Source organism: Trachinotus anak, unplaced genomic scaffold (assembly GCF_046630095.1).
Source record: "Trachinotus anak isolate AG129_WGS33_773 ecotype Australia unplaced genomic scaffold, CSIRO_AGI_Tana_v1 ptg000025l, whole genome shotgun sequence".
Classification (NCBI taxonomy): domain Eukaryota; kingdom Metazoa; phylum Chordata; class Actinopteri; order Carangiformes; family Carangidae; genus Trachinotus; species Trachinotus anak.
Genome location: NW_027273876.1, coordinates 18,461,980 through 18,483,287, shown reverse-complemented (window position 1 = coordinate 18,483,287; position 21,308 = coordinate 18,461,980). Strand labels below are relative to the sequence as shown.

At 39.1% G+C, this 21,308-nt stretch overlaps 2 protein-coding genes across 11 annotated transcripts in view; both read left to right on the top strand.

Moving 5' to 3' along the window:
• mtr (5-methyltetrahydrofolate-homocysteine methyltransferase) overlaps window positions 1-4,387 on the top strand; it is a 33,873-nt gene extending 29,486 nt beyond the window's left edge. For 2 of the 3 annotated variants that reach the window (XM_071462596.1, XM_071462599.1), the window contains one exon: window positions 2,760-4,387. In XM_071462596.1, the coding sequence (XP_071318697.1) occupies window positions 2,760-2,849 (90 nt within the window). In that variant the 3' untranslated portion in view covers window positions 2,850-4,387. Of the gene's footprint in view, window positions 1-1,898; window positions 2,691-2,759 lie in introns of those variants that run through there. The other variant, XM_071462597.1, reaches the window with a different exon arrangement.
• A 117-nt stretch (window positions 4,388-4,504) lies between these two features.
• ryr2a (ryanodine receptor 2a (cardiac)) overlaps window positions 4,505-21,308 on the top strand; it is a 192,747-nt gene continuing 175,943 nt past the window's right edge. For all 8 annotated transcript variants that reach the window (XM_071462590.1, XM_071462589.1, XM_071462592.1 and 5 more), the window contains exon 1: window positions 4,505-5,062. In XM_071462590.1, coding sequence (XP_071318691.1) covers window positions 5,015-5,062 — 48 coding nt within the window. In that variant the 5' untranslated portion in view covers window positions 4,505-5,014. The remainder of the gene's footprint in view (window positions 5,063-21,308) is intronic.

The window sequence follows — 21,308 nt, the reverse complement described above, 5'->3', positions numbered from 1 at the left end:
ACACTCTTCTAAGAAAAGGTTAAAAAGCCCAAGCTCTTTCATTGTGAATTTCTCAAAAATATGGACCATACAGGAAAACTGAGCTTAGCATCTACCCACATGTAGCAACACAAATGACGCTCTTCGGGGTGTAACCCTGCACCACTATGGTGGGTGTGGCATTCAGCATGAAGACAGACAACACTGGTTCATAGATGTGTTCTCTCCTGTTTGGAGAACTCTGGACAGAGTTATTATAATTAATATACTGATATAAAGCAGGCTGTCTTTATTATGACATCTTATTACATCTGTAACTCTTGACTGATTGCAGACGATTCTGTCCCCAGTTTTCTTCTGCAGTAAAGACATTAGTACACACTTTTGTATTTACTATGTGGATCTTGTTACTTTATCCACTATAAACTCCTGAAACTGAGATTCTAGAAAATGTATTGTGCTGACTATCTCTAAAAAACACACTATACAATAAACAACATGAAGAAATTTGCTAGTCTAACAACATTAAGGCTACAAACAACCCACAATGCACTCTGTGTAGCTGTGTAGGTGCTGGTGCTCCATTGCTATTCTCTTCAATCAAAAAGAACACCTGATGTTGTGATTTTGTGAAATTGTTTCATCCCCAAATGTAACACCACCCCACTTTTCAAATATAATTTCTCAAGAAAATATTTATTTATATTTATATTTACAGTAATAGGATTATTAACATTATTTTATTACTATCATACTACATTTAAAACAACCTCAACACACAAATGAATGCACTGCAGAAAGTATGTTACTATACATAATGTATTCTACATGTATTCTCAGAGAGCATATACTCAGACAGAAAATTGTGGTTCTAGAAATCCATTGTAAAAAGCAATATTATAGGATAAAATATTGTGATACAAAAATTTCTCAAATAAATACCAGTATTCAAATAATGAGCTCAAGGAATAACTAACATGGCTAACACAATCAAGTTTTAAAAAAACACTGAGGCGAGGTGGAATTACCTGTACCACTAGCAGCACATTATGACATGCCTCTGTTGTTTTATTTATGGAATAAGTTCTGTGAAAATGTAAATTATACTGGGTTTATCAAGACAACAGATAAACATGGAGGAAGGTGAGTTGAGTTTGGATGAACTGGGGAACAGGGGAAATTAGAGACAAAGGCCTGGATCTCTCTACATTTTAAGTAAATAAAAGGCCACTATTTTAAAATTTAAAACACATTATGTTTTAATGGGGATGTTTGCAACCTGGGACTATTACGCCCTATCTACCCGATTTAGATAGATTTCCAGATTTAAGCAGATACAAGTCAGGAGCTTTAGTTAATGTTTGCATCAAACATCAGAATGAAGAAAAATATGAGCCCAGTGACTTTGATTGTTGGTCTCAGATGGGCTGGTTTGACTTTTCTGAAACTGCTGATCTACTGGGATTTTCACACATAAGTCTGTAGAATTTTTACTCTGAATTGAGGGAAAAACAGAAGACATCCTGTGAGCAGCAGTTTTATGGACAGAAACACCTTGTTGATGAGAGAGGTCAAAGGAGAATGACCAGACTGGTGAGTAGAAGAGCATCTTGGAACATGTTCAGCCTTGAGGCTGCTGAGTTACAATGGCAGAAGTCTGCATAAGATTCCACTCCTGTCAGCCTTATATGACCGGCTGCAGTTAGCACAGGCTCCACAGGTAGAAAAACGTAGCCTTGTCTGATGAATCTGGATTTCTGCAAGGCAGCAGATGGTAGCTGTGATGGTGCAGCCAGTGTTTGACAAACTTTGGGCCAATCATGGTTTGAATGCCACAGTTTATCGGAGTATTATTGCTGCCATTGCTGGCATCCTATTATGGTCAAAGTTTACCATCTTCTAATGGCTACTTCCGGCAGGATAATGCTTCATGAACCATCAGTGAACTTCAGTGGCCTCCCCAGTCTCCAGATCTGGATCCAGTAGAACACCTTTGTGATGTGGTAGAACAGGAGATGGGCAGGAGGAATGTGCAGCTGGGGCAACATGGAGCAGTGTCTCAGAGGAAAGTTTCCAACATCTTGTGAAACCCATGACATGAAGAGAGAGAGGGGAGAAAGTGCATGACAGGAAAGAGGTTGATGAGAGATCTGGAAAGCCTGTTATGAACATAGACTTTAACAAGACAAAGCGCGTAATGGAGGTGCTAAAGCTGGGGAACTCCCACACAAATGCTGGAGATACCACATCTGTCCAGCTGTGGACAACCACAAAACAGACTTATGCGCACAGTGTGCAGAACCATGCTGCAGTGACCATAAGTGACTGTGTTTTTTATGACTCATTTGTGTTAGGTTCGTGCCTGTCTGTGAGAAGTTACAGCCTGTTAATGTACAAACTGTATGTTGAAAAATATTGATTGTTGTAAAAGCTTTAATAAATAACAAAATTTAATTTTGTGCATGTCATTGTTAGTAATACTCACTGAAAAAGTTACAGGCCGTTTGATTTAATAGTCTTGATCTGGCTTTTATAAGTAAATAGTAAATATGAGAGTAAAATAAAAAAAACATATGTTAATGTCATTATTAATGTCAGTCTTTGTAGAAGATAGAATTATAACATTTCACACACATACACAAATACACAAAGTAAATGGAGGGAGGAGGCAAACTGGGATGTGGCTTTTAAGTCTTAAGGTGACAAAGATGTATAACAGAGAAGACTTAGGACACAGAACCAGGCTAAACTTGTATTTTCTCTGTTCTTCTTGTCCGCAGGTGGAGGACTACGCCAGGAGAAAGAAGATGAGTGTGGAGGAGGTGGAGAGATGGCTTGCTCCTGTACTGGGTTATGACAGTGCGGCATAGAGTGTGAAGGCTCCAGCTGTCAACTGGACCACAGGGGGATCAGAGAAGGACAACACTAACAGAGAATCAGGTCTCAATCCATCTTCTCATCACTCTGAGAAAGAAGATGAAGAAGCACATTTACCAAAAAATGTAATTCCTCCTTTAATGCAAACAGCTTTTAAAGAAATTTGCTTTAAAAAAACAACAAACAACGCTAAGAATCTGTTCTTACATTCAGTGCCAATTTTCAAGATGAGTTTCATACTTGGTGGTATGGACCAATTCATGTGCCATTTAAACACCATCAGTGCAAACAGCCCAAAGGATAAATAAAACTTAATTCAAATAAAATCTAATGTGTATAAATGAAAACGAATTACAGTACAACTATACAGGAAACCCTGGACACATGGTTTATAACTGTTATTGATCTCACATAAATTTTTGAATTGTATGTGGGAGTGAAAGTTTAGGTCTTTGCATACAGATTGTATTTATTTAAAATTTTATTTTCTTTTTAGTGTCATTTTATCACTTTGTGTGGAGGCTATAGTGTACTTTCTTAGTAGTCACCATATTGTCGGTGTTTGATTATGATTACTTGATAGGCACATTCAAAAATAAAATATGCAGAGAGACAGTTGAAGCTACAACAAACAGTCACAATGACTCAGCCTTTTTCCACAGATACCCTGCTTCACCTTGATGTGGTATCAGTGTACCTTCAACTAGAAATTAGTTCATTGTTTGAATCCAAGGTACTAGTGTTTGATTGGCTAATTGGTTGTCTATTTACACTGTAATTTCTAAGGAGATTGTGAAAGCCTTTGTTTAAACTGTTTTATGAATGGGTTGACTTCCAGACATCACTTCATACTGCTAAGGAATCAGTGAACTCAGACACAATTACAGAATATGGGTGCTGTAATTATTGTTAAATTGAACAATGTTTATGTATTAGAAAGATTCAGTAGTGATAAAAAAAACAAAAAACAAAAAACGCTATCATGTAAAACAGTTGCTAAAAACAAACTTGAACACAACTTGTCCCTGTGATAATATGAAACCAACTACTTTCTGTTTACTGGAGGTTCATGGCATTAAAATGAAACAATGATCATTTATCATTCACACAGTGTTTTATCATAATTTACAATGACATGCAGTGCTTAGGTTGGCTGTAAGGTGTAATCTTCAGATGTTTCAGTTAGTAAACTTGGTTAAACGTTTAAACTCTTTGCAACATCCCTGCTTCTATCAGTTTACTCCCGGTGTCCTGTTCCCCAGCATAAAAAGCTTTTTATGCGCTGAGGTACAACTAGTTCCTCATCGACATCCACATATTGTTTACATGTTGTTTTATTAACTGGACCATACAACGTATCTACTTGTTCTAGGATCCTGAATGTTTCCACATGGGGCAAAGTGAAAAAAAGAAACAAAGTATTACTGAAAGAAGCTGGCTCAGGTGCATTTCGCTTGTCTTAAAAGCCCTGATGTGCTGCAGCGGCTGATATCTGTTTGAACCTTATACTGTAAAAAAAAAAAAAGATAAATGATGGTGCACTGTAAAACGGTATTGAGATGTTAGTGTTATTTTATAAAACATAAATTGTTTCAACACTGTCTTCTGTCTGTCTTTCTTAGTTTAAACCTCACTGTAACAGTGGTAGTCTAGAGGTAGTAGAGTCTTCTGCAAATGTATGAAGGTACTCAGACTCATCACCTGAATCAGTATTTCTCATATCCCGGCTACGGCTCTTCAAACAAATAAGTACACACATCATATTTTCCTATTTTCTATATTTTATTATAATGAATAATTATAATTATATTTTAACGTTGAGATAGCAGTTTACCATATAATTTAATAAACCCTCTTAAAGAAACTTCATCAGCTTGTGAGCGTCCATGGCGGGAATGAGTTTCAATATCGGAAGATATCGGAAGGAGGGGGGCGGGGCTGCTCGCACGCACGCACGCACGCACGCACCCTCTCACACCTGTGCAACTCCTCCCTCGGTTAGCGCGCCAACCAATGAGAGACGAGTCCTACAGTGCGTTGGCTTCTGCTGTCTCGAACACACACATACACACATACACACACATACACACACACACGCAGACCCAGCCTGTACTCCACACGCAGACACACCGCAAGCATCTCCGTGTGAACGCTGACCATGGCTGAAGGAGGAGAAGGCGAGGATGAAATTCAGTTCCTGCGGACTGTAAGTATTGCTCACTTGCCTCTGGGGCCGAATATCACCGCTGTGCGGGATGTTAATGCGGCTTTCTGCTCGGCTGTGTGTGTATGTGTGTGTGTGTGTGTGTGTAGTGTGGGCAGGGAGTTTACCGCATTAAGGATGACAGCTCCTGTAGATACCAGTCATTGGTCAGTGAGTCCGCATCATGCTGACAGAGGTCTGGAAGGATGGAAGAGGTGTGAAAACAGACTGACAGAGCGGAGGAAGAGGGGAGACGGTGTTGGTTGTATTTGTTGTGGCTAGTGTTGCTGGCGTTGTGTCATAAAGAGGAGCTGAGCAGCACGCAGGCTGTGTGTAGTCGCTGGTGTGTGTTGGGTGGATGCGGGGCGCAGTGCGGTGCAGACTGGCAGCATGAAGCCTGCTGCATCTGCTTCACTTCTCTTCAATCAGCCTATACACGAGGCAATGCCACAGTGCCCTGTGTGTGTGTGGTCGTGTGGTCTCATGTAAGTCATATAATAAAGTCAAATTGTGTTGGACACGAGAGGAGCTGCTGCTTTGCAAAAAGTCACGTGAAAAACCACACGTGAATGCACTGCACCTGTGTATTTACTTTTTAGGGAAAGGCGGTTGGCACACACAATATGGCCTACACAATGATATCCTAATATTATGAATATGTAAGTTAATATGTCACGTAAACTGAAGCCTAATGTGCAGCCTTTTTCTGCAGTGGCTGAGATGATCCCTTTGTTGCCAGTTCCCCTTGTTTTTGTCAGCATCAGTATCTTGATAGGACTACTGCAATGACTCAATTCTAGAAAATACTTGAAATAAGATGAAACTGCAGAATAAAATTCTGTTTCTGAGTTTGGGAGTCTTAGATGCTTTAACTATGTTAAAGCATCCAGATAGACTGCATTTTAAATGGAAGGAGTCAGTCATAATGGCAACTCTATCACCCTACTCATCACTTCTTCTCAGTTCTATGGTCAATGTTAGCCTCTTTTAGCTTATTGTTTTGGTTTGGTAAGGGTTCTTGTGTTTAGTGAAAAGGCCTTGATAAACGTGTACAACACAAGGCAGTGGCGAGCAACACAGACAGAGATTAGCCGGTGGAGCTTTTAGCAGCATTTTGATGCATGTTATCCGACAAATTAGCCATATCAACTTTACAAGGCTACAGTGCTGCCTCAAAGTGGCCAAAAGTGGAAAACATAAAATATGTGATCGATGCCTCTATAAAAAGAGTTAACATTGTTCTGTATTTTTTTTCTAAAAAAAAATCATTTGGTTGTTGTCTCTGTTGTTTTTCTCGAAAACAAGACAAAAACGATGGAATATATGTTCTTTTACAGATAAGTCTGAATTTCTACCTGATCAGTGTTACAGGGCTCTTACTAAACTGGAAAATGTTTCATTAAGAAGAATTCCACATTTTTGCATTTTTCTTTTAACATTTTCACCTGCTCTCATGGAAATATGAAGATATAAAAAGCCAGTCAAACTACCATGTTCTCAGTAGAAATGGACAGTGTTACATTTAGCTATATCACAGCTGTAGTTCTGCACACACTGCACTGGGCTATTGTGATGAAGAAGCCACTGAGCCTGAAGCCGAAGTTCTCGGTTTATGTTCCATTGCTCGCTGATGGTGATGAGCTATGGGTACTGAGTGAAACAAAGATTCTCTGATACATGCTGCAAATGAGTTTCCTTCATAGTTAGTCTGTGCTTTGACTTTCAGATAGATCTCAGATTAAGACCTGGGCTCTTTTTGCATTTGCTGATATGGTTCAGTTTCATCAGGATACCTCTCAGTTGACTCCCCCTGGGTATCTCCAGCTGGGAGGCACACGCCCAGAACATATGGAGGGTTTAGATATCTAGTCTAACCTTGGAGCACCTTGGTAGATGTGGCTGTGAAAAATTATGTGTGGGCTTCTCTGTATACTCTGTTGCCTGCCGGGCCCAGACATGGAGGAACAGCTGAAAATGGATAGAGGATATTTGGAAACCAGTGTTCTTGAACATACCTCCTTTAAATTGATGAAGGGATTTTATTAAGTTTTTGATGTAAGGACAAACCTACTTCAGAGGAACATCCTGGTTACTATACAGACTGGCCCCCAACAGGTCACCGTCACCATTTCAGCATGTGGGAGCCTCTGAGCCATGGCCTGCAGTGTGAGGTGCTGCTTTGTTGGCAACAATAATCAAATTCTTATACACACTGAAGGCTCGAGATAAACTGGTGGCTGCAGTTACATGTTTTTATTTTAGTTTGGTTGGCATGGTGTCTTGGTTTATAACCAGAGTATTTATGAAAACATATTATACAATATTATGGCAAAAAGTGCAGTTATGATACAGAAATGTGTGCCTTACATAATAACAATACTAGTTAATATTAAAATATAGTAATATCTTATTTAGTTTTCAAAAATAATCACAATAGAAGAGGATGAGCACACAAGCAATACAAAATGTGATTTAAAAAAATCACAGATAAAGAAACACTTATAATTGATCAAACATTTAAGTGACATTGTATGCAAAGAAAGTGTGAAAGAATCTCATCATCTTAAAGGTGGAGATTTGCTGCTGTAAATCTTTGAATGTCTTTGGACTGATGTACAAACAACACAGCATATTTAAATATTTCAACTTTGATTCTGAAAAACATTGACTTGGATTTTTTACAATTTTCCAACATTTTAGAATTAAAGAGTCAATCAAGACTATAATCTACAGAGTAGTCAAAAATAAAAATTGTTATTAGTTGCAGCCCCAAAATATATATACACACACACAAAGAAGATTAAAACATAAGATAATAAGCTTGGCGCCACTAAAATTCTTAGTAATTCAGTGAATAATCTACACAACAACTCTGTAACTGCTATTTAGGAAATGTGTTCTTACAAACAGGTCTGTACCGATGCTGTGACAAGTCTACTAAAAGATCAGAATTCAGCAGTGCATGAAAATGAGCTCGGTAAATATTCCTGTATATTATGCTTAAACATATTACGGCAACTTCAAAAAGGCAACTCATTAATTAGAAATTATGTGAATCCACCCAGTATACTGCAATGACTTTCTTCAATAATACACCTGATGAGCCATGTTTTTTTTAACCACAAACTCATAGCTGTGGCTGTAGAGAAATGAAAACATCTCTGTAGTATCAATACTATATATTTAAATATTTTTTTCGTGAATATCAATATTGAGCCAAATATTTTTCTCAGCTACAGTGAAAGAGTCCAGTTAGTGAATTTAGTTAAGCTTCTTTATAGGTTTTTTTTTTTTTTTTTTTTTTTTTAAAGTTAGTTTGTCTTTGATTTGTGTGATGTGTGCTGAAAAGCAGTAAAACTGGGCCTAAGTAATGATAAGGTATTGAACACCTTTTGGTTTGTTTGATAGGAAAAACAGTGTTATCAGGTTATTTTTGGACCACAACAGCAGGGGTACCCCTGTAATCGCAAATGTCATGCCTGACTGACTGACTGAGTGATAGAGTTGAGTGATAATTCCACCATCGGTCATCCGAAGTGAGTAAGTTGGAGCTTCTCCCATTAGCTGCAGTTCTTTCAAAATATGTTGGGACAAACGGTTTCTTTTAGGGGGTTGTTTATAACCTGTAGTGTTGCCAACTTTGCACATGTATAAAAAACTTAGTGACAAATCTAGAGACTTTTTAGACAAACTTTGGCTACTTAGAAGAGAGTTGCCCATAACACTACCCCTCTGCATCTACTCTGTTCTGTGAGTGGCAGAAAGATAGAGCAGCAGTTTGTTACCAGACGGATGCTGTGTGAAAGATAAAATAACAAAGATACTCTATTGCCTCTAACTTTCTCTCTGACTGATCATTTTACAAGTGAATATACCTGAAATCACAGCACAGTCATTGTCTTTAACTTATGTGTTTGGTGATCTTAAAATCATCATATCACATCAATCATCATGAAGTTAGGATTTTTAGCATTGCAAAGCAGCAACTTGGAAATGGTTTGGAAGTCAACATGTGGTCTTTATGAGCTGTTTTTCAGTCACTGTTTCATACTTGTTCAATTGTCTGACAACAGAAACAGAAAAACATGCAAATGAGCAAATGCTTTATTGGGAATTTGGCTGTATTAAAATCCCATATATGTGGGCACACAGAGTAGAGAGAAGCAAACATAATTACATCCTCAGTTTTGCACATTGACCATGTGCAGTCCAGCCAGATACTAAGTTTTGACCTAGTCTTGTTTTCATGGCAATCAGTATCAACATTCATCACACTATAATTTAGTCACTTTCTACTGAACTTAGGATGGTGTTTCTGTGAAGTGCCTCCATACTTGTTCCAGGGAATGGGTCTAACTACTGGTGTTTGAGATGCTTGATTTATGGTGATGCAGGTGAGAAAGACCCTTTTCAGACCTGGTATTACCATGCGTCTTCAGTGATCTGATCACAAGTGGTCAGCTCTAAATTCGTCTGTTCACACATACAGTCTGTTCTCCACATCGTGTCTTCAGAGAGCACTCGCTCGGATATCACTTCCCCGCTTCATATGCAAGTAGACAGGTATGTGGTGTTGTTTTTAGCCAATCCGACAGGCAGAAGTCCATTGTCAAATGTGCTTCTGTGTATGTGCGTGAGAGAGAGAGAGCGAGCAGTATGGAGCATTTGACCAAATCAGTGCGGTGTGCAAAGCTCTATGGTGAAATAAGTTTTATCTGTTAGAAATAGTAAAATATTTTCAGTTCATTATGACACTGTGTCTGGACTAATTAGACTGTGGCAGAGGGTGTCAGTAGAGTAGGTGGTTCTTCAATGTGGCTAGGACACATTTGCGTCCACACTGCTAAAAGAATGTGGCCAAATGTGGTCCAGACCATCTCCGAATGTGGTCTGAGTGAACAGATCTCAAATGAGTCCTGAATGCGTCCTGGGTGCATTCACACCTGTACATAGAGCTGTCCTCTTGTGATTGGATCACTCAGGACGGATGTTAATACCAGGTCTCAACAGGGACAAACTGAATTTGTGGTGTTTCCTGTTTTTGTTAGCACAGATTTTGACATACTTATCTAGTACAAACCACTTTTGTGTCGGCCCTCAAGAAACCTAGCCTAGCCTTAGGCCTATGTGATCCACTTGAGTTGCAAGCGACCAGTGTCTTGTTGCCTTGTTTACCCAGATCAGATGAGACTGTAATACTGTTCAGTCTGACAGCGGCTGCTGTAGAGGACTTACTGTGCCTGGTGATTCCTTTATCTTGTATGCATACTTTCCACAGGATGAGTGTCTTTTGTTACATCACATCTCGTCAGTATGTGCTGGGCTGCTGCAGTATTAGAGGTGTCAGTGCAGAGTACAGGTGTCAGGTAAAGTGATGGATGTGTCCACCTCAAGAACATCTGACCACTGCAATGGAGCAGTGCTCAGAGGACAGAGAGAATGTGAGGCCACCTCACAGAAACTGAACCCAGGAAAGGCACCGGAGCACTCTGTTTCATTTATTGCTTCATTAGGTGCAAGGGACTAATGTCTGGACGTGTACTGCATCTTCATCAGAATCAAATGGTATTGGCAGACACAGGAGCAGAACACTGTAGCATAGCAACACTCATTCAGCGGACAGTACAACACAGTGTGGCAGTAGACACAGAAAAACTGAAATTCTGAAAACATTATGCACTTTAAACGTTCACAGAAAAAAAAGAATTGAAGGATCAGATGGTAATGATAAATACACAAACACAAAAACAAAATATTACACTAACAATAATGTATAACTAATAAAAGACAAATTATGTGACATAAACCCACAACAGCTACAAAGTACAAAATAAATATGAAAACAAAAACTTAAAAAATAAGTAAAAAATAAATAAATAAAAAGGTACTAGAGTAGTACTCTTGGTGCCATTTCTTAGGAATAAAAGGTTTCCAGATTTCCTCAAACACAGTTTGTCTATTTCTAAATATGTAAGTTATCTTCTCTAATACCATCTTGATGCCATTTCATGAATCCATTCTTAAATACTTTGTCTATTTGTTCTCTTCCAAAAATGATCAATAGCTGTTGGTTGTAAGATACACTTCTTTACGTGTATATTCCTTCTTTCTTAGTTTTAGGTTTGACAGGTACAAGTTCAGACTGTAAATCTTAGGTTTGAAACTGACTTTATTTGCAGGTATTTAAAGAACTGTTTTCTTGGAAAGTCAAATTTTTCTGTTGTCTCCTGAAACAACATGAGCTTCCCCAGTGTAGATTTTCCAATTTTCCTCAGTCCCCTCTCTGCCCATATATGGAAACCTAACCCCTTCAGTTCTTTCAGGTTTAAACTCATAATTAATCCAGATTGACTGAAATGTGATAAAGGCTGAGAAAGTTTATATTTTTGAATGTTATACCACACATATTCAGTACAATACGATGATGTGTTGCTTTCTTCAAAGGTGATACTTTGGATGGGTTCATGTACAGATCCAACAGTAGCTTTTAACAGAGCATGTCTCTAAATCTACAAAGGCTTGGAGGGGAGCTTGGCCTGCCCATTGGTAACTATTCTTGCAGGAGCGATGGTGTCTTTTGAAATCAGTAAAAGAATTAATTTAGGAAGTATATTCATTTTTTAAAAGATTAATTTTGACTGTTAAGGAATTGGTGAATGTTGCCAATTGTTCTCACAGCTTAAAACATGCTCCAAAATGGGATTGTAATTGATTGAGACATTTATTCTATTTCAGTTGTTAGTTTCACACCTCTTTTGTTTCTATTAAAGTTAAAATATGTAAGTTTTCCACATTCAAATGTCTAGAAATGTCTAGACCTATTTCATAGATTTTTTGAGTTATATACTTAGACTGTTTCTAGCAATTCCCAAACCAGTGAAATTATATATATTAAAAACAGGTGATGTGGTTGCTTTACAGAAACTCAAAATTGACTTTTATTCTGTTTTAAGCCACATTTTAAGATACACCTTTTACACATTGGTCGTTTTAGGCTATATAGTTTAACCAGATGGCAGATTTTAGTTATCGGACATCTGGATCTTAAGTTATCAGAGAACAGTCAGGCAAATGGTATCTCAGGCCCCATCTACTCAAGGATGTCCATGCATATCAACTCTGCGATGCCCTGGGTCCACCAAAGAGTGTTGGGGAATCACTGATTTCTAAGGTGGAACTGCTTTATTTGTTGTTTCTTTTAATGCCCTGGCCCCTTTGTTATTGAAAAGAGGACAACTCTGCTGATCGGCTGCCAGTAAAAACCAGTAAAGAGTGACGGTTTTAAGAATTTTTTCTGGAATGCCTCACTAAACATCTCCAGAATACAGTGCATCCGGAAAGTATTCACAGCGCTTCACTTTTTCCACATTTTGTTATGTTACAGCCTTATTCCAAAATGAATTTAATTCATTTTTTACCTCAACATTCTACACACAATACCCCATAATGACAAAGTGAAAAAAGTTTGCTTAAGATTTTTGCAAATATATTAAAAATAAAAAACAAAAAACAAAAAACATCACATGTACATAAGTATTCACAGCCTTTGCCATGACACTCAAAATTTAGCTCAGGTGCATCCTGTTTCCACTGATCATCCTTCAGATGTTTCTACAACTTGGAGTCCACCTGTGGTAAAGTCAGTTGATTGGACATGATTTGGAAAGGCATACACCTGTCTATATAAGGCCCCATAGTTGACAGTGCATGTCAGAGCACAAACCAAGCCATGAAGTCCAAGGAATTGTCTGTAGAGCTCCGAGACAGGATGGCATCGAGGCACAGATCTGGGGAAGGGTACAGAAAAATTTCTGCAGCATTGAAGGTCCCAATGAGACACAGTGGCCTACATCATCTGTAAATGGAAGAAGTTTGGAACCACCAGGACTCTTCCTAGAGCTGGCCGTCCCGCCGATCTGAGCGATCGGGGCAGAAGGGCCTTAGTCAGGGAGGTGACCAAGAACCCGATGGTCACTCTGACAGTGCTCCAGCGTTGCTCTGTGGAGAGAGGAGAACCTTCCAGAAGGACAACCGTTTCTGTAGCTCTCCACCAATCAGGCCTGTATGGTAGAGTGGCCAGACGGAAGCCACTCCTCAGTAAAAGGCACATGACAGCCCGCCTGGAGTTTGTCAAAAGGCACCTGAAGGACTCTCAGATCATGAGAAACAAAATTCTCTGGTCTGATGAAACAAAGATTGAACTCTTTGGCCTGAATGCCAAGCGTCATGTCTGGAGGAAACCAGGCACTGCTCATCACCTGGTCAATACCATCCCTACATGGAGCATGGTGGTGGCAGCATCATGCTGTGGGGATGTTTTTCGGCAGCAGGAACTGGGAGACTAGTCAGGTTCGAGGGAAAGATGAATGCAGCAATGTACAGAGACATCCTTGATGATAACCTGCTCCAGAGGGCTCTGGACCTCGGACTGTGGCGAAGGTTCATCTTCCAACAGGACAACAACCCTAAGCACACAGCCAAGATAACAAAGGAGTGGCTTCAGAACAACTCTGTGAATGTCCTTGAGTGGCCCAGACAGAGCCCAGACTTGAACCCGATTGAACATCTCTGGACAGATCTGAAAATGGCTGTGCAGCGACGCTCCCCATCCAACCTGATGGAGCTTGAGAGGTTCTGCAAAGAAGAATGGGAGAACCTGCCCAGAAATAGGTGTGCCAAGCTTGTAGCATCATACTCAAAAAGACCTGAGGCTGTAATTGCTGCCAAAGGTGCTTCAACAAAGTATTGAGCAAAGGTTGTGAATACTTATGTAAATGTGATGTCTTTTTGTTTTTTATTTTTAATATATTTGCAAAAATTTTAAGCAAACTTTTTTCACTTTGCCATTATGGGGTATTGTGTGTAGAATTTTTAGGTAACAAATGAATTGAATCCATTTTGGAATAAGGCTGTAACATAAAATGTGGAAAAAGTGAATCGCTTTTTCCGGATGCACTGTAGGTGTCAATAATTTATCATGAATGCCAATCGGGAGGCCATCTGCAAACGCCTGCAGCTCTTCCTGCCTTCATAGAGTCTATAGCCCCCGAGATTTCTGTTAAACTAAATCTAAATCCAATTTACACTCTTCTAATATGCTTGGGGTAATTTCGTTCCTAAGGAATTGGTTTTGTTTATCCTAATTTGAAGAGCCTTCACTAGAATGGCTTTTTTATAGAGGTGTTTGAATGCATTATTTGTGGATAGTCTTAGGATACTAATGGTTGCATGGGACAGACGCATAACCTGGATAGTTTATCCAAGATGAGTATGCATTATCAGAAATCCATGATTAAAGATCCCATAAAAGACTTCAAGTGTCTGGGTCCCCATAACTGTTGGACAAGAGACTGAATTTTGTTGGATTATCCAGAGTCGGAATATAACCCCTTTCAGGCTTTATAGTTCTGCATGTGCAAGAATAATAATAGACCTGCACCACCTGCAAAGGCTGGAAATACAGGTTATCACATTTATCTGTGTACTGTTATAATACACAAGTTGAGCACAAAACTTCACTTTGTGTTGAAAATGATGATCATTTTCAACACAGAGTGGAAATGTCTGCACACCAATCCATGTGCTCCTGCTGTTTCTTTCTTGACAAGGCATCAGCCTGACATACACGTGTATACAGCTGGGTAGCTAGCGTTATCTACCCATCAGGTAGAGACAGAGTAGAATCTGTACACTGTTCCATCAACTCCCACGGCATCATCTATGTTCACAGAGATAATATCTCATCAACAAATACAGACCTAGAGTGCATATCAGTGTGTGATTCTTTTCCATTTTTTCAGTGATGCCACTGTTAAATTTACTTGGAGACAGTCAGAGTCAGCAAGCCATCAGGACTAGGGAACACCTGGAATGACAACAGCCCATCACAGCTGGGCTGTGAAACGATTTTGACGTAGTGGCCACAAGAGGTATTGCAATTTCCATTTTACGCATAAAACATTACTTTTTTAAACAAAAGTATATTTCCAAGCCCTAAGATGACGTGATAAGTTTTAGACACTCCAGTGGTTGTCTGTCTTTTTCCCAACATTATGAAGTGATCAGTTTGTTAACTAGATGGCTGCTGTAACAAGGCTGTTAGTAGTAGGCTGAGTAGGCTGTTTTGTTAGTGAGGCATCATGCTAGCAGGTATGGAGAGTCCCATGACAATGCAGGGAGCAGGGGAACAGATAGACTGTAGGCTGAAAGAAGAAGATAGGTAGACAGAGCAGGCGTTACATGACTTTAAAAAAAAGTACCTTGATTGGTTGATTTGGGTTTTTTTTCTTGTCATTTAGTTTGTGACAGAAGATAATTGCTTTTTTGATAACTGATTCTGTATTTGTCCCTTTTTGGAGCTGAACCACTTTGAACAACTCTTACAGTTGGTCTGTATACAAATGACCTGTGCATTAGTAGCTTTTTCTTACTGAGCTGTTTTGATGCAGTCTCTTGATGTCCCAGTTTCTTGTCTTGTAGTACAATGCTGCACTTGATGTTATTTAGATCATCGGGTCGTACACTGCACCACTTTACGTTTACTCATGTACTAATGCACTTCAAGGACACTGGTTGGGATTACCTTTATTTTAATGGCTCACAGTTCACTGTTATGTTCCACAGCACTAATTCCCTCAGTATAACAACAGTCATGTCAGACTCTCCACTCTGCTACTTAACACACAGAATGGTTTAATGAATTTCCCATTGAGTATTTATTCATATGCGGGAGGTAATGGAATTTATTTAATAAGTCACTTTAGAAAATCAACCAATTGGAATAATATGATTAGGATATTATTGGACCCAGTGTTTCATTTTAGATTACATTGTAGGATCAAGTAAATGATGTGTTTTGTTGTGGTTGATCTTAATGAAAAATGAGTCAATTTAGTGATCAGAATCAATATTATATTGAACTGTGTAAAAGCCTCTTGATTATTAGTAGTTTATATGGTACAGAAACAGCCCTCATTATATTTAATCAGCTCAACCCTCTCACTACATCACCAATGGCTTCACTGATAATGCAGCTGTCCACAGCTATTTGCTCCTGCCGATAATGTTTAGTCTTACTGCCTCTATATGTCTGTGCTGCTCACACGTGACCAGGACACTAACAGCAGCAAAACAAATCTGCCTTCAGAAAGAAATGTTTCACATAACACGCAGAAATGCTGAGTTTCTATTAACAGTTGTAAATTTATCTCCAGGCATTTTGTTTTCCCCTTCTCTGTCTTCTCCTCGCCCTCCTCCTCTTCCTCTTTCCTTCTGCCCCCTTCCCAACCCACCCCTCTAATCCTGCAGCACTCCCTGCTAAGTGCACTTTGAATGCAGATCAATACATGGTTACCGGTGACTGCTGATGTCTCAGCACAAAGGAAACAGCATGGCAGCAGCCATGTGTTTGTGTTCACTGAATCTCTGTTACAGAGAAATGTCTGTGTTTGCAGACTGAGCAGACAATTCCAGTGAAGAGCCACTGCAGGTCAATTAAAGGGACACTCCACCTATATGTATTAGCATGTTCTGATTGGATGCCCCTCTCTGCAGAACAAGAGGTTTGGTACAAATCACCATCACAGAAATGAATCATGTGACTGTTTGCTGATCTGCCACTGCTATGGTTGAATTTTGGTTGCATTAGCAACATCAGGCTGCTTCCCCCTTTGCCTTCGACAGCAAGAGTCATAATAAACAATGTGTTCCAGAGGTCCTTGTAGGGTGTATTAAGATTTTTTTTTTCTTGCGAGGACAATCTGATGATAGGTGACTGCACAGGGATAGAGTGTATACATAAAGTATTCAGACCCCTTCTGTCAGGTAGTTTCTCCCAATTCAACACAGGATCTGTGTGTGTTTGAGTGAGAGTGACCATTGGTTCTTAGTCACCTTTCTTACCAGGCTCCTTACTGGCTCGGTTAGGAGGAGTCCTGTGCTCTTGGGAACCAATGCAGCACATTTTTTCTGTAGCCTTCCCCAGATCTCTGCCTCAACACAATCCTGTCTCTGAGCTCTGCAGGCAGTTCCTTCCAACTCACGGTTTTTGTTCTGATATGCATTGTCAGTTGTGAGTCCTTATATAGACAGGTGTGTACCTTTCCAAATCATGTCCAAACAGCTCAGTCTACCACAAGTGGACTCCAGTCAAGGTGTAGAAATATCTCAAACATGATCAAAAGAAATAGGAGCACCTGAGGTAAATTTCAAGTGCCATAGCAAACCATCTGAATACTTCTGTCAATGTGATATTTCAGTTTTGCCTTTTCATAAAATTTGCTAAAATGTATACAATTCCCTTTTGGCTTTGTCATTATGAGGTACTGAGTGTAGATTGTTGAAGGAAAAAGATTACTTTTTTTGATTTTGGCATAAGACTGCAACATAGAAAAATGTTAAGTGGTCTAAATACACTATACTGTATGTCTTGGGTCTTATTCAGGTATGTGTCATGTGACTGTAAGTTGATGCTACAAGTTGATGAAAGAGACCAGGTTGATGTGAATTTTAGAAATTGGCTTACAACCAAAAGCAGTGAAAAACAGGGTTTGATAGATGCTGGTATTAGAAGAATAGAGAGCAGTGTACAGAGATGAGGGTGAGGATGGCTCATAGAGTTCAGACTGTGGTTAGGTGCAGCCATGCAGAGCTTGTTTGTGTTAGTATAAAACTTACTGTACCCATTCTGCCAGTTCAGCACTGTCCTAAATTCATCAAGGGAGCTCGGTTCCCTTTGTAAGGACATGCTGACTGGCCTGTGGAGCAAAACAAGTTTTATTAACACACACTCATGACCCAGTATACAACTTAATACATAAATAAAAAGTATGAAAACAACTGTTATTTAAAGTATGAGCAGGAGCTAAATAAAAGCAGTAAATCAAACACATGAGAATATAGCTAATATTCTGGGTGTCTGATCATATCTGTTAGATTAGTGCATCACTACAATGTCAGACAGTGTGAATGTGGGAAAAGTGTAAAAGAGAGGCTAGTTGGGGTTGGTTGGTGCCAGCTGTTCCGTCCGTGCATCAGAATTATTAAACTGTTCATGTACATGGTTCATCTATCATTTTTTTAATAATTTAAAGTGAAATTAAAAACAATACACAGAACATACATACAGCCTACTCAAACTCACTGCGCAATAACAAAACAAAACAGTTATAGTGGTAAATCAGCTTAATTTAAAGACCACAACAAACAGAGTTTGTTCAACATTTGGTTCAAAACCTGGATCAGCTTCTCATCAGGCACAACGACAGCTATCTGTGTAATCCCAATAAGACAGAGGAGGTGCATGAAGTGGACTGTAGCAATAAAATGCATTTATCTATCAATATAGCTGAACTAGAGCAGCACGTAGTAAAGCGCAGACCTATTTCCATGAAACAATCCTACATGTCAGTGAGATCCAGATTATTGTCTGGATCTGCAAAAATTTATGGATCTCAATACCATAAATATTTTTTTTACATCAAGATCCAAATATTATTTTCTGAGAAACTGATGAAAACATTATCATAATGCCCTATCTCACAATGTTTACGAAAATGTCCTGGTTCTGCCCCTTTAAATGCACAGTATGTAACCTCTGCTGCTAGAGGTCTCTCAGTCAAAACTAAAATGTAAGACAGCGTTGGGTGACATCATGAAATACCGTGGGATCATTGGAGTTGTTGTCTTCACCACTGTTGCCATAAGCATCCTCCAGTTTGGATTCCTTCAGTGTCAGTCATTCAGGAAGTTTTTACCAGGAGCTAAATTATCCACAGAGGTCTCCTCTCCAAATCAAACAGACCTGGTGATTATAACCATTAAAGGCACCGAATAAAGCAGACATGAGTTTGCTGCTAACATTTGTTTCGATTGTGTCTTTGATAACTTATAAACCAGACATTCAGGAGGTTTTTACCAGCAGCCGAATCATCTGCGGAGGTCTGCTCCTCTCCATAACCAACTAGGGGATTAACCAGGGGATTAAAACAGGTAGAAACGATGAATAAAGCAGTTTCACTTTATAAATCAGTGATTCACCTTTTCGGCAGAAACAGGGCGTCTCAGAATGGCTGAGACTGCTTAACCTCGTTTCTTTGATAGCTTACGAAATTTTGGATAATGTAAATACACTCAAAAAATAGATAACATAGGTCTAGTAATTTTTAGACATTTTTATGTGGAAAAGTTACATATAACTTTGACTGGCCCCCACCAAAATTTAATGGGTTCTTCCCTGGCCCATGTACCATCCCTCCACCAAGTTTGTAGCAAATCAGTTCAGTGCTTTTTGTGTAATCCTGATGACAAACAGACAAACAAATACGAGTGAAAACATAACCTCCTTAGTGGTGAGCTTTAAAATAAGGGATCAACTGAAAAAATCATGACCACAGGGAAATTAAATATGCTTCCAAGGTAAACTGAAATAATAACAAAAATAATAATTATGTTCATGAATGTGACTTTGGCAGATTAACTTTGAAAACTGCAAAACTAACTTACACAGTGAAATTGGCTTTAACACTTACACCATCCGTGTTTTATTATTAGATTTGATGTTTGACTGAATTTGTTTCACAGCTTCACCACAGCACTCTAGAAAGAAGTGTATGACTAATGTGAGTTAGCCAGCACACTCAAGTTTTATAAATACCATCTGTGTGTGGTAAATGTGTGGTTTGTGTGTGTGGGTATCATTTATACATCAGTGATAGTGTAAGTGCTTCTGATCACTTCAGGAAATGAAACACCAATGTGGTCAACTAGAATTCTTGCAGCCCAATAACAATGAGTTCAAATGTTCAGTGTTCCGAAAAGCTTTATGCAGATTAACTAATGTTTCCTTGATTTGTGTGCATGCTGCAAATGAACTGCATGTCCTCCTACTGTAAGTAACCCAAATGAATCCACATCTGGAAGCCTACTTTAAGCATTTTGTTTCAGGTGAATCAGATCAGTGTCAGGAAAGAAACAGTGGTTTCATTAGGCTTTTTAAACAGAGCATTTTTTTTTCTTGAAATGAAAGCAAACAATGTACAGGCTGTCTAATAGACTGTTGAAGTTGCCCTGTGTGGTTTAGGGTGGGGGTAGAGGGGGAATTGTATGAGCAGTGGAAAAAGCAATAGTCCTCCATCAGCTGTTAGTGCACCACACACTTACACACATGCAGATGCACACACACACACTGAGTAATGAGCCTTTTTTCACAATATGAAAGTTTAATGATTTCCCTCCTACTTTAATAAATGTTATGTCCTCTCTATGAGCCACACAAGTCTCTGACTATCTATCAACCAAACACTCATTGTGTGAGTGTTTGGTTGATAGTCTGTGTGTTTGTGTGTGTGTGTGTGTGTGTGTGTGTGTGTGTGTGTGTGTTTTTCTGCGAGATCATTGTGTGTGATTGTGGCAGTGCACTGTCCTGTCATCATTAATAATGTTGATAACCTATGTATCAGTCAACCAATTCACTGTCCTCCAGCAGACTGGAGCTCTTTACAAACCTGGAATACGTACCATCTCAGGCTTTATCATGCTGTTGAAGTGATGACTTGATGTTATTCAGACATTGGTGACATTTACATTAATATTTCTGACAACTTTATTCAGACATGACGGCACATTAATGGAAAGACCTAAACACTCTTTGGCACCTGGAGTCTGATGCCAGACCATCATGATCACCACTGGACTGATACATTTTCACATCATGTAAGGTTATCAAAGAACCAATTCTGCTGCCTGTTTTTTATGATGTCTGACAAGGCACCACTGACTGATCGATTAACTGGCTAATTGTGGATTTTCTTTTGTTTCTGCATAAAACCGTAATGGTAATTATGAAGTAACTCAGGGTCTCACTCAGACATGACATGGACATGGTAAATTGACATCAAATTAATGTAAAGGGCTGCATGTGTGAAAGGAGTTTTTAGTGTAGCTGTAGTTTGACTGTCAATGGGTGAAAAATAATCCACACTACTGCTTTCATAAGATTTCTCTAGAAAACACTGCATTGTACAGATTATGGTAGGAGCAGGACAAACGAGCTGATGACTTACAGCAGTCTGTTATCTTGTGATAGTGGATCTCTGGTGTATGAGTCCTTTCCTGCAGACATTTTCTGAAACATTTCTCTTTCTCACACTTCAGCCTTTTGTCATTGTTTGACTCTTTGATATTTAAGTGATAGTGCATGCTCTGCTATGGTTAAAAAAGCTGGGACTGTATATTTTAGTCCACACTGTTT